Raw genomic sequence first — 21,880 nt, forward strand, 5'->3', positions numbered from 1 at the left:
AGCTTCAACGCACCCCGCTGTGTGGACGGGTCGTAAGTGACTAACAGTCATTATTTATTAGGATTAAGCGATTAGTTGATTACACTAAAGTAACTCCACAAAGAATACTGTTAAAGCACCATTCTTAATCTTGGGTTTACCAAGGATGAGCTCATAAGTGTATTCAAAATGAGTCATCCAGATTGAAACAAACTCGTCTAAGATGGAGCAGCCCGAATATTTATCCTAAAAAACAGCAGCTTTTTCCAGGATATGTTTAACATGGAGGTCGTGACGTAAAATGTTATGAAATAAGTATATCGTCAGTTGTCAAACTTCGCATCGTTGTGCATGTGAGACCATAAGGCGGGATATGCTGGTTTGTCAAGTAGTTTTAGAAGTGGAGCCGTAGTTTTCCTGCCACACTCCGGCTGGCACCAGCTTCTCCAAACAGATCTGTATCCCCGCCCTGCAACTCAACTTGCTCAATGGTTCCCTAGCCCTGGGAATCTCCTGCTAATGTTGTTCCTTTGGGCTTAGACACACTTCTCTCAAAAAAGGCACCACAACAAAGCAAGAGATCATGCCTCTTAGCATGAGATGCCACACCAGTTGGAATTTAAAGGGATGTTAACAAAACGTTCACACAAACTGTCAAAGCTATTTCTCTGTCTTTGTGGATCACTATGGGTGTGTTTGAACGTGTGCAGAGTCTTGATAGACAACAACTCGTACTGCCAGCATGTGTGAGTTCAGAGTTTTGAAGTGCATTCCAGGCAAACATTTTCATCTATTGTTTTATTTAAGTAAATCCTTACGGTTTTGACAGCAGTTTGAGATCTTGCCACTAAGACTGTCAAGGATTTAGTTGTCCACCTCGTAAGTGGTCATGTCAAGTTGCATTTCCGGATACAAATCCAAGCTGTTCATGCATGTCACTGTGGGGTTGAGCAACATCAACTGTATAACGAGTTTTGTTTTGTTTCCTTAAAAATTATGATTGGTTGTATTATTTAGAGACAACTGCATAAGGAGAAAAAAACGTTCACAACATGTCAAAACAAGTAGTAAGCTAACATCTCCCAGCATCTTGACTGCAACAGCAAACCAAGAATGAATCATCTGTCAAGTATGTAAAAATAAATGGTGTTTCATGACATAACAGTTATAAAAAGGTACTGCTTCTATAGGGGACAGGAGAGAATATGTAACGAGAGACAAGCTAGACAAATCTGGAATGTACTGTACGTGTTGCTTTAATCGAATAAGTTCATGTGTCGGTATGAATTGTTTCTTTAAAAGATAATCCTGCTAAATCTGAAAACATTTGAGTAATATTTCATTTTCAATCTTGATTTTAGCAATGCATTGTGTGCAATCCTTTCACCTGCTGTTTTTTCCTCTGTTGAGTGTAGAGGGCTCTCAGCTCCCACTCAGAGCATTATGCAGAAGAATGCATCCTCCCACCAGCCGCATTCAGAGCACATCCTGCCACTGAAAAGTTCATTATTAGAAAAAGTGCTCTATGTCCTTTCCCTGCAGCTGCATTTGTAATGGTTTAAAAACCCAGGAGACCAGACCCACTCACATAAGTGTCACAGTCCAAGCCACAAACACACACAATGAGAGACATTAGCCAGAAGCAAGTCTTTCTACTGTTGTGTAATACATCCCACGTATTACCAAGTTTTGCTCTAAACAGAATGATATTAAAGGGTGACTGTGAAATGTTTAATTTTGCGACGGCTACGTAAGCTATGTGGCACTCTCACTGTGACTTACTTGTCTGCCTTTCTTCTGGTGTAGATATAATGTTCTTGAAAAGATTGTACCAGGGTTGCGGTCGAATAGTCCATTTAGCTTAGGAACCTTCCTAATGGAGTAAAATGACCCGGATGTACCTCAGTGGCAGCCATGATAAGAGCTGTTCGAATTCTCTAGATGATAGAAAAGGAGGTTTCAAACTTCCTTTATAACCTCCTTTAGCTTAGGAACCACTGGACCTCCCTTTACGAAAGGAGAGGAGAAAATTCTGCCCCACAATGCCTTGCGGCCGCAGCATTTGCCGTCACTCAACAGTCGGCCGTTCACGGAAACAACCGAGAAATTATATCATGAAAGTTACGGTGCTTATTAAGCATTTTAAAACGTATGTGGTAACTTGCCAAAGTGCTTTCTTCTGAACGTTCATCAGTATTATAATCAAAAAGAGAAATATTAACGTTAGTTTTTACTGAAAGTATCAAATAAAGTCAACATTTTACAGTCTTCACTGAGCTGTGTGGGGTTTGTTCAACTTTTAAAAGATGTTTGAATATGAAGGGCCGTGTAGGCCAAAATTCAAACTCACCTCACACACACACTACTGAAAACATCTGGCCTTGCACACACACTACTGAAATCCTCTCACATTCACTACTGAACACCTCACACACACACGACTGAAAACATCTGGCCTTGCACACACACACTACTGAAATCCTCTCACATTCACTTCTGAACACCTCACACACACACTACTGAAAACATCTGGCCTTGCACACACACTACTGAAATCCACTCACATTCACTACTGAACACCTCACACACACACTACTGAAAATTAAGCCTCACACACACACTACTGAAATCCTCTCACATTCACTACTGAACACCTCACACACACAATACTGAAAATTAACCTCACACACACTCCTGAAAAACATTTTACTGAAAGGTTCTCAGTAGGGAATGTGCATTTATTTCACCTATGTGTGTGTGAGGGGATTCTTGCTGTAACGGAAGTCATTCTAATGCAGAGATGGGGACTCGAGTCTGCGACTCGGACTCGAGTCGCACTTAAGTCGCACACACAGAGACTTGAGACTTGACTTGGACTCTTGACCAAAAGACTTCAGACTCGACTTGGACTCGTGTGTTGGGACTCGTGAACAATCATTGTGTTTTCTATTTTTGGCGTATTAAAGGTGGGGTAGGTACATTTGAGAGAAACCGGCTCGAGATCGCTAGAATTTGAAAATACACAACCGGAGATAATCTGCTAGAGGCTGCTACTTCCTTATAGAGCCCGCCTCCTCCAACACACACGAACGCGCACATGACCAATGAGGGCACGAGATAAGTTTGTGCCCAGATGGAAGGCTGACAGGCAGGTAGGCCATCCAGTTATTTTAGCCGGGCTCATTACGCAGACGTGCGCGCCTCTGTTACTACCTCGTAGTAACACAATAGCGACCGGCGGCACACCTGCGACTGTACCGCTTGTAATTAGGTTAAACTACAAACACTTCGAACAAAACGCCGGCGGCACCAACAAAAGGAGCGCACACTGCAAAGTCTGCAATATCAAAATCAAGGATGCTGGCGCAACAACGTCGGATTTCATCAGGCACTTGAAAACTCACCCGGAGAGGTCAGTCACATTAACGCATGGACGGTTAGCAAACATGTTTAGCTCAGCATCAGCTATGTAATGCTAACTTAGCTTGCTACTAGCTTTGGAACTGAATATTTGAAAAGATGAGTGAATGTTTTCTTTTCGCACTTGTTTGAGTTGAGTGGCGTTGACATCCAACTCTTGACATGACATAAAAAAGGTCGGTAACGTTAATCATTACGTTCAGCTGCCACCATTTACTGGCTAACATTAAACGTAGAAAAATACATGGTTACATACATAAATACATTTGTCGGTTTATAGGCAGGTTACAGGTTTATTGTTGACCACGTAACGTTAATGTTACAGGTTTATCAGGTTACCATGACACTGGGTTTGAGTGAGAGGATAGAGGAATATGTTTATTAATAGTAGACTTAAAAGATGTCATTAGAGACCCAAGTGTATAATAACACAGTAAATGCTTTGAATTTCTTAGATATAGCTGTGCAGTATTCTTAAAGGAATGGTCCACTCAATAGATAATTAATCAAAACTTCAGTATTTAGTGAAACATTATGTTTAAACCATACCCTGAAGAAATCAGCGATATTCCCCGGTAAATAATGATTTTATAGCTCTTTTTTATTAAAACCTGTATATTCCGTCTGGCCGCCGCCATTTTTGCCATTTTCAGTAGTCACGTGATGGTCGTGACGTCATCCATGCGTTCACTTTGTCAACACACGGAAACATGGCGGAGTATTTGAGTTCGGACTCGTCAGCAGAGGAAGAAGTTTTGACCAATGTGAAGAGATTGGATGGGGGAATTCAGCCATACATATCAGTATGACAATACGACACCCTCTGTCCTTAGACCCTCACATCATACAAGAAAAAACTTCCGAAGAAAACCCACAGTTTAAAGGGAACATGGGAGAAACCTCAGGGAGAGCAGCAGAGGAGGGATCCCTCTCCCAGGACGGACAGACGTGCAATCGATGCCGTGTGTAAATTGAAAAGATAATACATTTGCAACATAGGTAGTCCAAATGTTTGGAAATGCATGTGTGTGTATAATAGGAAGATGATATAAGATACTATATGTATGCATGTAGTACCACCCTTGCTAGCGATTCCCTCTCTAGAATACTCAGCTTCGTTGTCCCTGGCCATAGAATCACGATGTTATGGGGCCGGAAAAAACTGGGGGAAAATACACACTAGCCGGTCCTACACTATATAGAAAGGCCACCAAAAACTGTCCTGGCCTGGACGCTAAAGGACGTTAAAACGGGGCTAGCCGCTGCAATGGAAATGCGCTATAACATACCTTATTCTTACTCCGAGCACTACTTCTGCTCCTCCGTCGCTTCACACTTGCAGAGGGCGATTTCTCAACTGGCAGAACTGGTGTCCTGGTCGGTGATGAAAGACCGATGGTACTGCATCTCCATTAAGTAATGGTTGTTCCGTAAATCCCATGTTATGTTTCATCATACTCTCAGAGTAGTCGTCCGGAAATTTGAAATGTTCGCTGCATACATGAGCCTGTGAATCTCTCGGTTCGGGCCGGCCACATTTCGCTAGCCACTGCCTCCGAATGTACTTCTTACGCTTAACTTTTGGCAACAGATGGAACCGAGCATTCCGTGGATTGTTCCTATCAGAATTGTGGCAATATTTCGCGATACAGTGAGGCATATTTGAAGAGAGAAACTACAGTAAATAACATGGAGATCAACGTGTCTTCGAAAACCAAACGCATGGTTTACGTCACGTCCGGAAAATGGCGGCGCCCACAGTGTTGATGTTATTTCGGTATATAATCAGTTTAAAATCACTGATAATGTCATCGGATTAAAAAAAAAAAAAAAAGACTGGCAGAGACTGGTCTGTTTTATCGGATGATAATTATTTAAAAATGAGTGTCATGAGCATACCATTCCTTTAACAGACTGGATAGCAGCAGACAATAGAAGGCTTATTACAACCAGAAGAGACATGAGACTTTTATTTTTTTAGAGACTTGAGACTTGACTTGGACTTGTGACCAAAGACTTGAGACTTGATCAAGTCTCACCCCACAAAGACTTGAGACTTGACTTGGACTCGTGACCAAAGACTTGAGACTTGACTTGGACTTGCAAAAAAAGACTTGTGAACATCTCTGTTCTAATGTAACGGAAGTCATTCTAATGTAACGGAAGTCAGTGGTCTCTTTGCTAGCCCCGTTAGCTTCATTAGCTCCAGGCTGCTACTCCGACGTGTTTGTTGTGTTGATGCCTGGTGGAGTATTCTTCATTGAAATATCGCACTTATCTTATGGCTCTGCGGTTCAAACAGACCGTCCATGAATGCAGTTTATTCGGTAAGTGAAATTCAAGCACTTTATTTCTTACTTGTCTTTTTATTCAGCTAACAAGCGAGACGAAGCTACATCTGTGCTAACGATGCTATCCGTAGCATACAAGTTAAAACATAATGGAGAAGTGTAAAACATTAAGAAGGATTATACTGTAAAACATAAGGCTTCTCTGTGAGGTTGGTAAAATAAGGTCTAGGGATCGACCGATATGGCTTTTTCAAGGCCGATACCGATACCGATTATTAGTAATCAAGGAGACCGATAACCGATATTTGGAACCGATATACATTTGCAGTAAAATCAGAAAATCTTGGTGTCAAAATGTAGAATAACACAAACTCCAACACAACTTCTTTGAAATGCATTTAAGCATAGCCTATATTATGTTTAATGAACTTTTAAAACATCTTACAACTGGTTTCCTCTCTGTGCCCTTTTCTTTAGTGCAGCCATCTGCAATGAGTTAGAGAGACAAGAAGTGGGGCAGCAGGCTGACATGCTTAACTAACAATAATGCTTAATTTATTATATCAAACCAATGCCTGTCTGTCTAGCATAAAATCCCAATAAACTGCTAGCAACTGCAAAACACTATGCTAGCTAATGTTTTGCAAACTATTAAAAGTGAGGCTATTGCAGTAGACCTAACGTTAGACTAGTAGCCTCACTTCTAATATTTTGCTAAACATTTGCTAAATACATGTTGGCTAGCTAATGAGCTTCACATATCAACCTGAAAAACTGCGAGGCTTCACTCGCAGCCCCCCCTCCGCACCACAGTTCCGCTGCAAGACGCTGCACGCTGACTGACTTCCCCCGTCCCTGTGTAAATGGGAAGCTGATAGAATTAGATCAATAGATCGTGCTGTTTTTGCAAGTTCAGCAGAGGGGATTGGGATGTTTATTGAACTTCGGCTTTCAACTGATTTACCTTCGAAACACATGTATGGCTCTGCCGCTCAGCGCTGCTGCTTGCCTCTGTCTGTGTCTGCGTTCTTCGCACCTGCCTGTAATCTGAGAAGGTCCCGCCTCTATGGCTGGCTCCCGCCCGGAAAATCTTCAGTGTTGATTGACACTTCAGTAATAGCCTATCAGATAGCGCTGTGGGCGGGACATTGCTCGTGTACAGAGAGTGGTGACTGCAGACAGAGAAACGGCCGCATCAGAGCCAAAGTGTTATCGGCAATTTTATAAAAAAAAGGCCGATACCGATAATCGGTCAAATGATGAATATCGGCCCCGATAATCGGCCTGGCCGATAATCGGTCGACCCCTAATAAGGTCATGCTTGTACATTAGTTAGTTTGCTAGTTAGGTAACTGTATGCATTGTTATTGTTAATTTAAAATAGCTATGCTCGACGATGCAGACAGCTAGCGTCACATTAGTGTTGAAGAGCAGAGTACTGTATGAGATTAACCTCACTATAAGATCTGTGTATCTGAAACATATGAATCTCACATTTCCAGTTGGTTCCAGAAATAACGTTGACGTAGATATTGCAATATGGTTTGAAACTAGCTGGAAATAAGGTCTGTGGTTGAGACACATTTAAGAGACGGGTCACGTTTTGTTCAGCCGGATAATATACACATGTCTACCCTACTTTTATAATTTTCAAATCATAAATCTAGTTGCCAGAAGCAAAATGCTAACGTTATGCTTAAAGAGCCTGTGACACCATCCCAACAACTGTTGTGCAATGAAATATTGGGCTACTAATAATCTCGAACCGTCAGTTTAAAAAAGAAAAAGCGATACCGTTTCGTTAAATATCAATAATTTCGAACATCGCGGGGAAATTCCTTCACTCATTTTGAAGTTTTGGGGGAAGCCGGAAGTGACGTCAATGCGGGAACGCTTCGAGAGCCAAACACGGACAAAGTGTGTTGTGTCATGCGTAGAAATGGTGAATTACTGAGTTTAGGCACGTTAATAACGTTTTAATGAAGTTGACTACAGTATATTCATATTTGTCAGTGCTTTCATGTCAATTCGGCGACATAAACATAAATGATCGTGGTGAAGATGATGATTACATTAGGATTAAAAATCGGGAGTGAGAGCTGCTGAATTTCCTCCCGTCGGATGTGATATAAAAACAAATCGATTATTTTTGTGGTTGTAAACTCAAGTGGATGAAACTACATTTATTAGTGCTTTCATGTCAATTCGGCGAACATATGATACATTAAATGATGAGTGAGGATGATGATTAAAAATCGTTTGTTTGAGCCGGTCTGTATTTACTGATGAGAAAACAAACCGATGCTTTTTGTAGTTGTAGTACACCAACATGGATTAAACGTGTGGTTTTTTACCACAATGTTGGGGAAATTAATGGATAAAATCACGGATTATTATTATTATTATTATTCCCACTCCGATCGGGACACTAGGTCCACCGTTTCCCCGCAGCGAGGCTCCCCCCGTTGACAGTTTACGTGGGCTGGGTGCAGTGGCGGACTGGCCATCGGGACGAATCCCGATGGGCCGGTACCGAAGTGGGCCGGTCGGATAAGTAACTAGCACATCCCCCATAGGCGGCGCGTGAGGCTCAGGTTTGAGAAGGCTAAATAACTTATTTTACCTGACGCTGCCCGCCTCCGGCGTCTATAGAAAAGAGATCCACTCAGTGTGCGGAGTTTAAATCTCTCAAGTCATATTACAGGATAAAGGAAATACAGTTTAAACTGCCGTATGCAGAGAAGACGCCGACGTGTCGCACTTATCATTCATATTACATCATCAATCATATAATATCATAATATATCATATATTTCCTTATCTGAGTCAGCTTCTCCAGCCTCATCTGGCCGTGCAACACTCACAGTGTCACAGACTGTATGCAGAAGTATTATTTAACACATTATGTTGACGAAACACTCGAGACAAATGTAATGAAAGTCAGATCCACGCGTGTCTTAGACGTGAACGCGCTCTCAGCTGGAGAGAGAAACCCTGGCTTGATTTACCGAGTTGATAACCAGCGTCGTAGGACCGCTTAGCGAGATCTCGTTTGTTAGTTTGTTGTTAGTTTGTTTGTTACTCAAACATATCCAGGGTCTGTTGAACTGGCTTCGTAGTACAGGGCACAGGTGGCTAGCAGCGCTAATGTCAAAGACACAGACATTATACATTATATTTGTATTTTACATCCCCCGCTCCCCCCGTTGACAATTTACTAGCGGTACCGAAGTGGGCCGGTCGAGAGTCCCGGGATGATTTGTAGTCCCAGTCCACCACTGGCTACATGACCATATGATCGCCCATATTGACGCACCTCATTCCTAAACTTCTAACAGATACAACATAAACTGATCCTTCAGCCTCATATGAGCTCTTAGACACGTTCAACATTAACCTGTCATCGCTGTCTGAGCTTGCTGCTGTGTGCACCGTCGTGCGTTTACATCTGACTGTATATATATAAAGGTTTTCATGCAGAAGCTGGAATCCTGGACGGTGCAGCTGGAGCGCTGTGCCCGCAATGACGTCACCCATCATTTGGCGGGACTTAAGAGAAGATCCAGAAAATTGTCAACATTGAAGGCAGATTAATGGTTATCAAAGTACAAATATCCAAAATCAGTTCAGTAACGGTTTTCAAGGGGACAATATGTACTCAAATTGATGGGTTTGGATGATGGGGGAAAACCGTGTCACAGGCTCTTTAAAGGAACTGCAGCTGCTTCAACGTCACGCCGATTTAAGATCCATATTCAAACATACAGATTATAAATGGTACAAGTTGAAGCGTTTGTTTGCACAGTTTGCAGGAACTTGCTTTCAAGCAGAACTTGAAAATGTACATACATAGCTGACATTAATAATGCTAACTAGCGAGCTAGCTGTGTAGATCTGCTGCACTATTTACTACAGCCCGGCTGTCCGCAGCCGACTTTATAACAGGATTAAGTGAAAACCATTCAAAATATTTGATAAAATAAATCCATTATCCAAATCCCATAAAAACACAAGACAACCAGCAATTAGACAATACCCTGTGTTGTATTTTTGTCGGATGAATGCAAGCTGATATTGTCACTTTTTAAAAAACCTAAATAAGGGTTGTTCCCTCTTGTTTTCTATTTGTTAGGATAATACTACAGAAAATGGGCTCCGCGGAAGGTGACACCCTTGCAAACCAAAAAAGAGAAATACAAGTATTTGTATTCCCCCCGTTCTGCACGTTTTACGTTGCTTAAGGTAAGTGAACATGAAACTATTCAGCATAACTTTCAATAATAATCTACGGTATTTATTGAGTTTTGGGATATTACTTGCATACAAATCTATAAATGCCTTTAAGGTTTCTAAAACATACAATATGTGGTAAATTCAAAAGTGGACCCAGCAAAGATTCACATTTTTGCACGATTTGTTATTGATTTGTTGCTGTTACTTAATTATACTTTTAATAAATTCAAGTCAAGCTTAGTTACATGTGATGGTAGCTATATGCTCTTACCTGTGTGCCTCCTCCGCAACCAGACTGTATTCAAACTCTTAAGTACCAGTTCTATCTACTTTAAACAATTAAAAAGACAAAATCAACTACATTTATTGATATACCAATCTTTATTTTTGGGGCCTCTTCTTCTTTTAAATTAAACTTTCAGACATGAGATATTGAAATACCGTAATAGTTTTGTCTATTTAAAAAAGAATGAGCCATTCCTTACAGTTAACTTCATATTTCTTATTGTCTAAAGCATTTATGACACACATTTCCCCCTCATATTCACAGTGTGGATCAATTGAGACAGCGTGCATAGACTTTGGGAGAAACCTCAGTATGACGGATGTCCTGTCTGTGGGTTTGGCTGGAGAAGGTGGAGAGGTCTTTCTCTGGGAGGAGGACGTGGCCTGATGAAGAAACCACCTAACTGCATCTGTGAGCCCATACTGGGCTCAGCTGTCACAAACAAATGATGGTCCTGTTTGACTTTGTGTTCACAATAAAAGTGTAGTTTCTTAGTGAATGTCCTGTATTGGTCTTTAATCTGAAATCAGCTTTTCATTTTCTTCTTGCCCCTCTGAGAAAACGGTGAGGCAGTTGTGTCCTTCAGGTATGTCCTTTCCTAACAGAAAAGACAAGAAACATATGACATTATTGCAGAGCAAGTGTGTTATTTATGAAACGTTTGTTTATTTAGCGGCTGTAGAAATAATGTATTTTTTAAATGTTAATGTGTTTTTTTAATTCATCACTTTGTACTACAATGATAATCAGATTATGAATGAACAGTCTGCAGTTAATCAACATTAACATATCTTATTAAATAATATTCAACTGCTCGGTTGTCTCACTGCAAGAACCACTTTTACCACGTCTTTTACAGACAATATGTAGAGACAAATGGTAGCAATTCTCACAATGTAAAATAATAATTGCCTTAAATACATTGAAATGTGAAAGCTGATTATAGTTGTTACTTTATCTATTTAAACCAGAACGTTTCTCGATTCTTTGTACCTTTGAGTCCATGCTGAAGTTCACTGATGTTAGGAATAGGTCTGTCTCTCGTGGTCAGCATCCTCTGGTCTGTCTGCATCACCTGGAAACTTTAAACTAAAATATATATATATATATATATATATATGTATATGTGTATATATGTAAAGTAACAATGTGTTGGTCACAGACTTTTTTACATGCAAATGTCATGTGACAATCTTTTTGTTATCCTTAAAGAAAGTTCTGGATATCAAAGCCCTTACTGTATCTTATCAGTTGGATTGTGTATTATTGTATAGTTGTGGTCCTTTTTATTTTAGAATCGTTTTTCATGAGACAGACAATTTAAATATTTGTCCTATGCCATATTCACATTCATTTGTAACACACACGTAAGGGTAAAAGACAAACATATTCAACAAATGTAATGCAATGAATAAGCTTCATTGTCACAGAAGCACACATAACGTCATATCTAATATTTAAACAAATCATTTCCTTGTCCCTAAAGCATTGACTGAGCTATTTTTCGTCCTCAAATGCAGGCATTAAGTTACATGTTCACGTTCTGCTGCCACAATAAGTCGGTTTCTGCAGTGTAATGATAATAAAATGCTAAGTAAGTATTGGTAATAATATTAATAAAAACAACAACGTTTGGGTTCGTTCGTTTAATATGATGAACGTTAACCAGTAAGCTTCAATAATCAACTCCAGCTCAACAAACCATATTGCAATATCTACGTTAACGTTATTTCTGGAACCAACTGGAAATGTGAGATTCATATTTTTCAGATACACAGATCTTATAGTGAGGTTAATCTCATACAGTACTCTGCTCTTCAACACTAATGTGACGCTAGCTGTCTGCATCGTCGAGCATAGCTATTTTAAATTAACAATAACAATGCATACGGTTACCTAACTAGCAAACTAACTAATGTACAAGCATGACCTTATTTTACCAACCTCACCGAGAAGCCTTATGTTTTACAGTATAATCCTTAATGTTTTACACTTCTCCATTATGTTTTAACTTGTATGCTACGGATAGCATCGTTAGCACAGATGTAGCTTCGTCTCGCTTGTTAGCTGAATAAAAAGACAAGTAAGAAATAAAGTGCTTGAATTTCACTTACCGAATAAACTGCATTCATGGACGGTCTGTTTGAACCGCAGAGCCATACGATAAGTGCGATATTTCAATGAAGAATACTCCACCAGGCATCAACACAACAAACACATCGGAGTAGCAGCCTGGAGCTAATGAAGCTAACGGGGCTAGCAAAGAGACCACTGACTTCCGTTACATTATAATGACTTCCGTTACATTAGAATGACTTCCGTTACAGCAAGAATCCCCTCACACACACATAGGTGAAACACATGCACATTCCCTACTGAGAACCTTTCAGTAAAATGTTTTTCAGTAGTGTGTGTGTAAGGTGTTCAGTAGTGAATGTGAGAGGATTTCAGTAGTGTGTGTGCAAGGCCAGATGTTTTCAGATCTGTGTGTGTGTGTGTGTGTGTGTGTGTGTGTGTGTGTGTGTGTGTGTGTGTGTGTGTGTGTGTGTGTGTGTGTGTGTGTGTGTGTGTGTGGTGTGTGTGTGTGTGTGTGTGTGTGTGTGTGTGTGTGTGTGTGTGTGTGTGTGTGTGTGTGTGTGTGTGTGTGTGTGTGTGTGTGTGTGTGTGTGAGGTGTTCAGTAGTGAATGTGAGAGAATTTCAATAGTGTGTGTGTGAGGCTTAATTTTCAGTTGTGTGTGTGTGTGTGTGTGTGTGTGTGTGTGTGTGTGTGTGTGTGTGTGTGTGTGTGTGTGTGGTGTGTGTGTGTGTGTGTGTGTGTGTGTGTGTGTGTGTGTGTGTGTGTGTGTGTGTGTGTGTGTGTGTGTGAGGTGTTCAGTAGTGAATGTGAGAGTATTTCAGTAGTGTGTGTGCAAGGCCAGATGTGTTCAGTAGTGTGTGTGTGAGGTGTTCAGTAGTGAACGTGAGAGTATTTCAGTAGTGTGTGTGCGAGGTGAGTTTGGCCTACACGGCCCCTCATATTTGAAGGGTGATATACACACTGATGGATGTTAAGGACTAACGTTTATAATTAATACATTTGTATTGATTTTAAGATATTTTCATACAATCATACGTATTGGGATCATTGGTATTAATGTGGACCGGAGGGAGAGGGTGACGAGCATAAGTTCCACTTTCCTTTTTTATTTAAATTCCAACTTTGGTCATGAAGAATATGTTTCTCTGTTGTTCATAAAGCAAAGCAACAGCATCAGAGCACAGTGCAGAGTCTCTAGATGAGTTTACAGTATTCCGTGGTTCTTATTGAACATCCATGTTGTAGTCCGCTGTATATAAAACTGTAGTTTCCATAGTTTCCCCACAGCAGCAGACGCATATTCATGACGTCCGCTGGCGCATCATAAATACGCCGGATAGTGAAAGTGCAGTCGGATTCTCAAAGCACCGCAGTCTCTTCTCCTAAATCCTTTTGAATTCTGCTATCCACTATCCCTTAACCCCGTGATGTTTCACACAGAGGTAAAATAATAGACGATAGGGATAGACGATAGGAGCTGGTTTTTGTACTATTCGACCGCAAACCCCTTACAAACCTCAAGGAACAGAAGGCGTTGAAGCCTATAACAAACCTTGTATTTTAATGAACTAAAATAAATGATGCCTTTGTGCCCTGTAGGCTTTCTTGTTTGAAAGTACTTTCTCATATCAATGCTCACATTTCCATTAATAGAACACAGCCAAGATACTTCAGTATGAAAAAGAACAGTCATTTCAATAGTACAGAATGTCCCCGGCACCTGCTAATACTTTTCATTCTTTCTCAAGCGAGACTTCACTTGAAAGGTTTACAGTGAACATTGAAAAGGAAGTAGGAGGAGAAGCTTTTAGGTCTTACGTCTAGTTTAACTTGGTCTGTGTGAGTGTACTGGTACAAAGGAACAGCGAAAACCTGACATCAATGTCACAGTGACAGAGAACCTAGCTGCATTGTGTACCTCTCAAAGTCTAAAGCAGGCAAAAAACAAACCATTATTGATTTGACTGAAGTATTGTTATCCATCTTTTTTTATATGAGCTGGCAAGTTATTTAGACATTTTGGTCAAACTCTTTCCAGGTTTTGTGTGCCTCAAAATAAGGGTGCAACCCGATACGAGAGGGATGAGATTAAGACAACAATTGTAAACACATGACTGTATATATCAAGACTGCAGTTCTTCTCTAAAAAGTTCCTGGTGGTATTTTGCACTTGACTGGAACATATTAAAAATCCTATTTCATACTTCTGATGTATTTTATTGATATCTGTATGAGTACATCTGATTCCTGCCAGGTGTTTTTAAGTTTAACATTTAAAGTGAGAATTGAACTCTGTATATACGGTGTGTATGCCTGTAACAGATATGCCACATTTATATTTTCCGATAATGTAGAAACAGTGTTGCCATTACTTAGTTTATATTCGATAAGAAATAGTATGACCTTTTGAAAAAACACTCTTATTTACTTCCTTGCTGAGAGTTAGATTGCTGATAGTTTCCAAACATCAGCAATCAGCTGGTTAGTTTAGTTTAGCACAAAGATGGGAAACAGCTCGTTATATCTAATTTGTTTAATTATTACAAGAAACTAAGTGGTGGTGTTATGTGCCAGACTATTTCGTGGGTGAGAGCAGTAACTTCCTGGAAACTCAACTGTTGCCTGGCAACTGGTCTGAACCTAGAATTATTACCCCACATAACTTCATTTGAAACTCAAAATTGTCTTTTTACACAACTGTAAAATAAATACATGTTTATTTATTTAATGTTGGTTAATAGTCATCTTATTTCCCCCAAAATATCGTACCTGTAATCTTACAGTTGTAATGAACCATTTCATTTTAACTAAAACTCTTTAGACAGACAGAAAAAGGTCAGATCTAAATAGTCTGGCAAATGAAAAGCAGAGCTGAAGTTTTTGGAAAACGAATTGATTCATTTTCAAGGGGTACATTTTATTGCACCTTTTATTTCACACAACCTAAACCCGTTGCATACACCTCCACTGCCATCTGTCACATAATATGGCATCATGACACATGCAGTATGTTTCTAAGGATGTATGGATTCATCACCACGGTTTAGGGCAATGTGTAATGTGTGCGGGAGGATGAGCGAGTGAGAGAGAGGCAGAAAGTGACAGAGATTGCGAGCAGAGCTTTCAATCCAGCAGTAGATTGAAAGAAAAGTCTTGTCTGCTAACTGACTGCTAGAAAAGTGTAGGGGGTCTGAATACAAATGGAAGAAGGGCTGAGAAGCCGGTGTAAATGTTCCCATATGTACTTATTCACAGAGAATGTGTCTCAGGGCACGTAGACCCAGTGTTTTTCTTTAAAAAGATAAATGCTCCACAGAGGCCACAAGTCCCCAGCTACCAAACCAACTGATGGTATTACACTGTGTGGACAAGCTACAGCTGCAAAATATAGGTCATTAATAATATCAAAGATTGACTCAGAGAATCTGCTACTCCCACTAGATTTAGAGCTGCACAGAGAGAGGGAGAGAGGTATCCTCCACAATATCGTAATTATTCTACTGTATTTCCAACATGTGTTTATCTGCATCAATAGCACAGGCAGAGCTCTGCTGATTTTATTAAAGTTAATTTAAGTTGTGTTTTTAAAAACAGCTTGGTCCATCTTATATCCACAAGGCAACATACTTTTCCATAAACATTGTATCATAGAAGGTTCCCGCAAGTATTGAGAAGAATGTCAATTCTCTAGAGAGTTTGTATGTGTACAAATACATTTCCATTCATTATTGTTGCCTGTAAGAATGAAACAGTATTTGGGAAAATTTTCTTTACTTTCTTGAAGCAAAACACTTCACCCAAACAATGAAAAGATAAATAAAGTACAATAAAAGCACAAATGAATGTTACTGCTGGAAGAAAGTTACGGCCACAGCGTTTCTTTTTCATATGATGTATATATTTTTTTCTTCTTCTTTTCTTTATTTTTTGCAGAGGAATTGTGCTTTGGTCAACACATTTTTTTATCTAACCTACACATACAACAGGACTGTTGCTGGCATGTCTGTTATTGAAATGCATCAAAAAATGAACCTTTTATGCATTACACAACAACAAGTGCTATCTACACTAAAGCTTTCCTTTGCCTGCAAAAGGTCTTACTTGTGTGTACACAGTAACGTCTGTGCATACAAATGCTTGTTGAATGAAGCTTTGTGTGTCGTTTTTTTCTCCTTGAGAGTTGGTACTTTGGCAGGACAGGGTGCTGCGTTGGCACGAGCCTCTGGCACTCCAACATGCCCTGGCACTCCTGGACCGGCCCTCTTCCTGTTTTGGGCCGCAGTGCTGTTTGTTCAGCATATGTGGACTGAAACGGAGTTGCCCCTCACTTTTCTAAATGTGCAGCAGCCTAGGATTGGGCCATATGTTAAAATGTTCCTGTCTGAGTCCGCCAGAAACTGCTGATTGCCAATATATTCACAGAATAAATCAACTGAATCTTGATAGAACAGGAACATACATTCACTTCAATTGATTTGCTTCAAATTGTAACTACTGAATGAATCAAGGACACAGCATGAATCTTCGTCATCTCTCGTAAAAATGTCACTACATAAGTTGAAACGACTTGGCATTCAAGAAGATCACGCTATGCCGCAATTGATTCATAATGAATTCCTTTTGTTTGTTAAGTGCAGCCTGGTCTTAAAAAATATGAACTTCAAATAAATATTGAAGTTGATCTAATGTCATTTGACTAATCTAATCACATAAGGTCTAATGCAGTGGTTCTCAAACTTTTTTCAATAATGTACCCCCTTTGAAAAAAAAATTCTGCCAAGTACCCCCTGATCAGCGCAAAAAAAAATTGTTAGGGAAAGAATGCCTATATAAAGAGGTACAGTACAGCGCTGCAACAACATTGTAACTGAGAAACACTTAAATGATACATTTCAAATGTTTACAATCCATCACTACATTCATGGCAAACCAATTTTAACATCATGCAATAAAACTAAGACGACATTAGTTGCATTGAACTGATCTTTTTAATAAGTTGTACTTACAATTTACTGAGAAACATGGGCTTGAGCTTCACTGAGGATCTTTGTCATTCTCGGTGACAGGGAGGCAAACTGCAGTTATTACACTTCGCGTTTTGAAATATGTGTAACTCTGTTAATATAAAACCCACACTGCTCAAACTTCGTTACTTTTCCTAAAATTAGTATATTTATTTATTTTGGGGCGTGGGGAATGAAGAGAAAAAGATATATGAGCATTTTATGAGCATGGGATGTTGACCCCTCATAAAAACATTATGCATAATGCTTCCCCTATCCCTATCCCTATACACACGCCGTTGCCAAGCAACGCTTATTGTTTAGGTCCTTTGATAAGCAGGCAGTCATATCCTGCTATCCTGGCACCAAAATGGTGGAATGAGCTCCCCATTGACATCAGGATGGCAGAAAGCTTACACACCTTCCGGCGCAGACAGAAAACTCATCTCTTTCGACTCCACCTCGAGCGATAAAATTACTAACAAAGAACTGCTAACAGAGCACTTATATACTAATAAAGGACTGGCTTATCTATAGCCAGTTGAGTAGCACTTGAAATACTTGGCTCTATGAAACCTGATTCTGTTTTCTTCAAGGTTGTGTCTTCCTGGCCGAATGTACTTATTGTAAGTCGCTTTGGATAAAAGCGTCAGCTAAATGCAATGTAATGTAATATCATTAACTAGAACTAGATCTATATATCTGATAGATTTGGACACAAACGTGAGTGAAGTCTAACAGAGAGAGAGAGAGAGAGAGAGAGAGAGAGAGAGAGAGAGAGAGAGAGAGAGAGAGAGAGAGAGAGAGAGAGAGAGAGAGAGAGAGAGAGAGAGAGAGAGAGAGAGAGAGAGAGAGAGACCGTTGAGCGGAGCAAAATACACTAAGAGTTAGACCTAACACACTTAGCTAGTTTATCTACTCTGGAACTAGCTAAACTAGTAATACATATATTTATTCTTTACTGTTGGGTCACTTATTACAGGTTCAGCGAGCTGCACGAGCCTAACAAGCTGTCAGGAGAGGGAGAGGAAAAGAGAGCACCCCGTTTATTGTTCCCATTTTATTATCCAGAATTACTGTAAACTTTTGAAGAAAGTAGTTAATCTACTATTAGTAGTTTGTTTAAATGCATTAATTACGTTTTTTTTTCATTAACATAAAATAAATCTCACGTACCCCCTGCAGTACTCCAACGTACCCCTAGGGGTCCGCGTACCCCCATTTGAGAACCGCTGGTCTAATGTTTACTAATTGGGGTCGTTTTTGTGCTTCTGAAAATCGAAAGAAATCTAACTATAACTTAAAATTGATATTGAAAAGTTGAAACAAAAATAAAATAGAAAAACGAATTGATAGTTTTGATTGAGAAACAGATGCATTGTACTTACAATTTTAGCTCACGACTCTCAGCAAACAATTCCTCTGAGTGCTGTCATTGTAATTCTAACCTCTGTCCCTCTCCTCAGACACACCTTCTGGCAGTATCGTAAGGAGAACCCTCGCACCAGAGTGGGCGACCCTCCCCCTGAGGGGCTCCCGGGCTTCAACAGCGGGGTAATGTTATTGGACCTTGGTGCTATGAGGGAGTCGGCTCTCTACAACCAACTGTTGAAGCCCAGCAATGTGGCCAAGCTAGCAGACCAGTATCGCTTCAGGGGCCACCTGGGGGACCAGGACTTCTTCACCATGATCGGTATGGAGCACCCTGAGCTGTTTTACCCCCTGGCCTGTGGGTGGAACCGGCAGCTGTGCACCTGGTGGAGGGACCACGGATACGGAGACGTGTTTCAGATGTATTATCGCTGCGAAGGACTTGTCTATATCTACCATGGCAACTGTAACTCCCCTATACCAGATTACTGATGTAAACACTGGACTGATGTTGGAACTGAAAAGGTGTCAATGACATCGGCAATATCGTTCAAAGGAAATGATTTCCTGCTTTGGAAGATAGGATCATGACTTTAATGACAGTTTCCTGTCTTGACCACTGAGCTGCTGCTATAGTCGCAGACTCTGCCCCCTGCTGGTCAAGGGGCCACTGGAGGGCCCACCCATACACAACTTCTACAAATGTTGTGTTCATCAGTGTACATTTTGATACTCAGGCCGAACACAGCCCTGTGTTTCAGGAATGCAGGAGATGCAATAAAAAGGGTGGGTTTCTTCAGGTACAGAGATGAGGAAATATGATTTATGAAGTTCAGATCTATTAATTTACAGGCTAAAAAGTCAAAAATGCTGATCACCTTACAAAATAATAAACCAAGAAGACGTTGTAGTCTGTAATTGATTGGCTGAATGATGTGGCATTGGGGAGATGGGGTCTGTGCAGGGGCCCTCTGCATGGCATCGTGCTGCAGCCATGCATGAATGACAGTATGTCAGTATGAATGAGGCCTAATGCGTCATACATTGTCAATGCCAAAAAGTATTTTGTCCTTTCAATTGATTGTATATTAATTGATTTCTATACATATTGTTAATTGTTTTGAGAAGAATATATAATAGTATAAGTGATTATTTGTTCTACTTACAAGGAATTAATATTGCTGACAAAGGTTGGAATGTTATCTGCAATAAATATAGGGTCAGCAAATGTGATAAATAGTATCAACAAGAAGAGTATTGTACCTTTTGATTCCCAGCACCTCAAGCTTTCCATATTGGCCCCTAAGTCCCCTGTGTCACATTTTCTTCTGACAGCACCACACCAGGGGAAGGCTCATCTGGCACCTTTTACTCTCCTCTGTGGCTGGTAGAACAGGAGGGGTTTATTTCCCAGCCGTCTGAATTCTACACAATTCTGTAAAACACAGGAAAAGAAATCCCATCAGAGTATAGGAGTGGCCAGGGAGGTTAAAAATGATGGCTGATATACATATTCAGAAGCCCAACACACACACACACACACACACACACACACACACACACACACACACACACACACACACACACACACATACACACGTTGGAAAACTGAGCCACACCAGAGTTTTCTTGCTGTGCTCACTGAACTGCTACTCGGATTCCCAGAAATGTTAACACTCGATATTCATCAGTCAGGAAATTGTCTGAGGTGATGCACATTAACTCACACGTGCACACAGAGGGAATCAGCTTAGTGGCTGGCACCTTCAGTCGAGTCGGAGGAAGGCTACTGAAGACTCGTGAGAATTAACATTATCCCAAATCAATTCGCTTCCCTTGAATCCACCCTGAAGCTGGTCAATAGTTTTTTGTGGCTCTTTCAGAACAACACTCTTGTCTTCTTAGCTCTCAAAAAATAGAGTAAATACTGAAAAACAACTCTCAGTCCCTAATTGCACTTTACAACTTTAAAAGGGTTTTTGTTGACTAGATGATGGTAAATTGATACACAGACAGGATACACATCTGCTAATTATAGTGAAATCCAGGTATGAAAATGCAGACATGGACACTGTGAAAAGGTCTAATGAATTTGGATTGTTCCTTTTAAGATATTCAGCTACCAAGTCTCAACTCTCCTGCCGTTATGAGCATCTTTTTATGCAGGTAGATTACGTTGTCCCTGCTTACAACTGCTTTACCAATGTGACCAAGCAATACAATTAACAATTCAATGTGATGGATAACATGGTCCTAAATACAATTACATTTAGAAAAGCTGAGTTTCTAAACATATTGTAAAGAATCTAAACCACTGGAGAAAGAGAGAGGGGAAGCTCATCTAAAATGTGTGTTGATCTGGTGGTACCTGTCTTTCTCAGTATCCTTGTGCTGTTCAATCACTATGTTGTAAACATGTAGTTGTATGGGTCCATAATATGACATGGGAATTGCTGGGAAGTTTCCTGAAAATAACTGTGTAACGTGTTTACTAATAATAGGGGAAATATACATTTCCTTGAACAGACTACTCTATTTAAATAAGTAAATATTTACTCATTTATCATTAATCACACCCAGTCCAATGCTTCAGTGTGAAAAAGGATACATGTAAAAGGGCTGACAGATGTTTGCACATTAGCGTAATTACTGTAAATGTTCCAAACCTCGCTTGGCAAACATTTGACAGATTAGAAAGCTGCTGTGTTGAAAGGCATTTTTACATGAAGCCAAACATTGGTTATGTGCTTTTTAAAAGAGTGTTTGAACTCAACAACCCTTCATGGATGAGCTTCCTGTGACACAGTAAACAGTAAACTTCCTGTTTGTCTTTACATTATTTCCCAATTTAGTTTTTTTGTGTGTAATCATCTTTTTCAAATAAATGATATGGTGATTTCTCTCTATTTAATGGTGTCATTGTCTAATGTAAAATAGTTTTGAAGACATGAGTTATCGTTCTTGTTTAAGTTTTAAACACATAAGACAAGCTAGTGTTTGTTTTGTGGAAGGAAGAGCTGATAACAAATACTCACGACACAAACCTTTGTCATATTTATCTGCTAAACGATACACATGACACATTTCTGTCCGTTAAATATGCAGCTCACTGCCAGCAAACTCTCCTTATACAGAAAAACAAGCAGCCTTGACCCCTGAATGTGACATCAAAATACCCCTATTGACACCTGAAGCTAGAATGTATCTTTGCTGGAATAT

At 40.0% G+C, this 21,880-nt stretch overlaps 1 protein-coding gene and 1 long non-coding RNA gene across 2 annotated transcripts in view; one reads left to right on the plus strand and one right to left on the minus strand.

Moving 5' to 3' along the window:
• Positions 1-21,567, plus strand: part of xxylt1 (xyloside xylosyltransferase 1) — a 52,015-nt gene extending 30,448 nt beyond the window's left edge. Inside the window, exon 4 of the mRNA XM_034081948.1 lies at positions 18,757-21,567. Coding sequence (XP_033937839.1) covers positions 18,757-19,153 — 397 coding nt within the window. The 3' untranslated portion in view covers positions 19,154-21,567. The remainder of the gene's footprint in view (positions 1-18,756) is intronic.
• Positions 10,378-12,415, minus strand: LOC139433705 (uncharacterized). Its single transcript, XR_011643093.1, has 3 exons — positions 12,324-12,415; positions 11,203-11,291; positions 10,378-10,807 (listed from the first exon to the last, which is right to left on the minus strand). It is a non-coding gene; the product is annotated as an uncharacterized lncRNA (long non-coding RNA).
• Positions 21,568-21,880: the final 313 nt, after the last annotated feature.

This window comes from Pseudochaenichthys georgianus, chromosome 4, assembly GCF_902827115.2.
Source record: "Pseudochaenichthys georgianus chromosome 4, fPseGeo1.2, whole genome shotgun sequence".
Classification (NCBI taxonomy): domain Eukaryota; kingdom Metazoa; phylum Chordata; class Actinopteri; order Perciformes; family Channichthyidae; genus Pseudochaenichthys; species Pseudochaenichthys georgianus.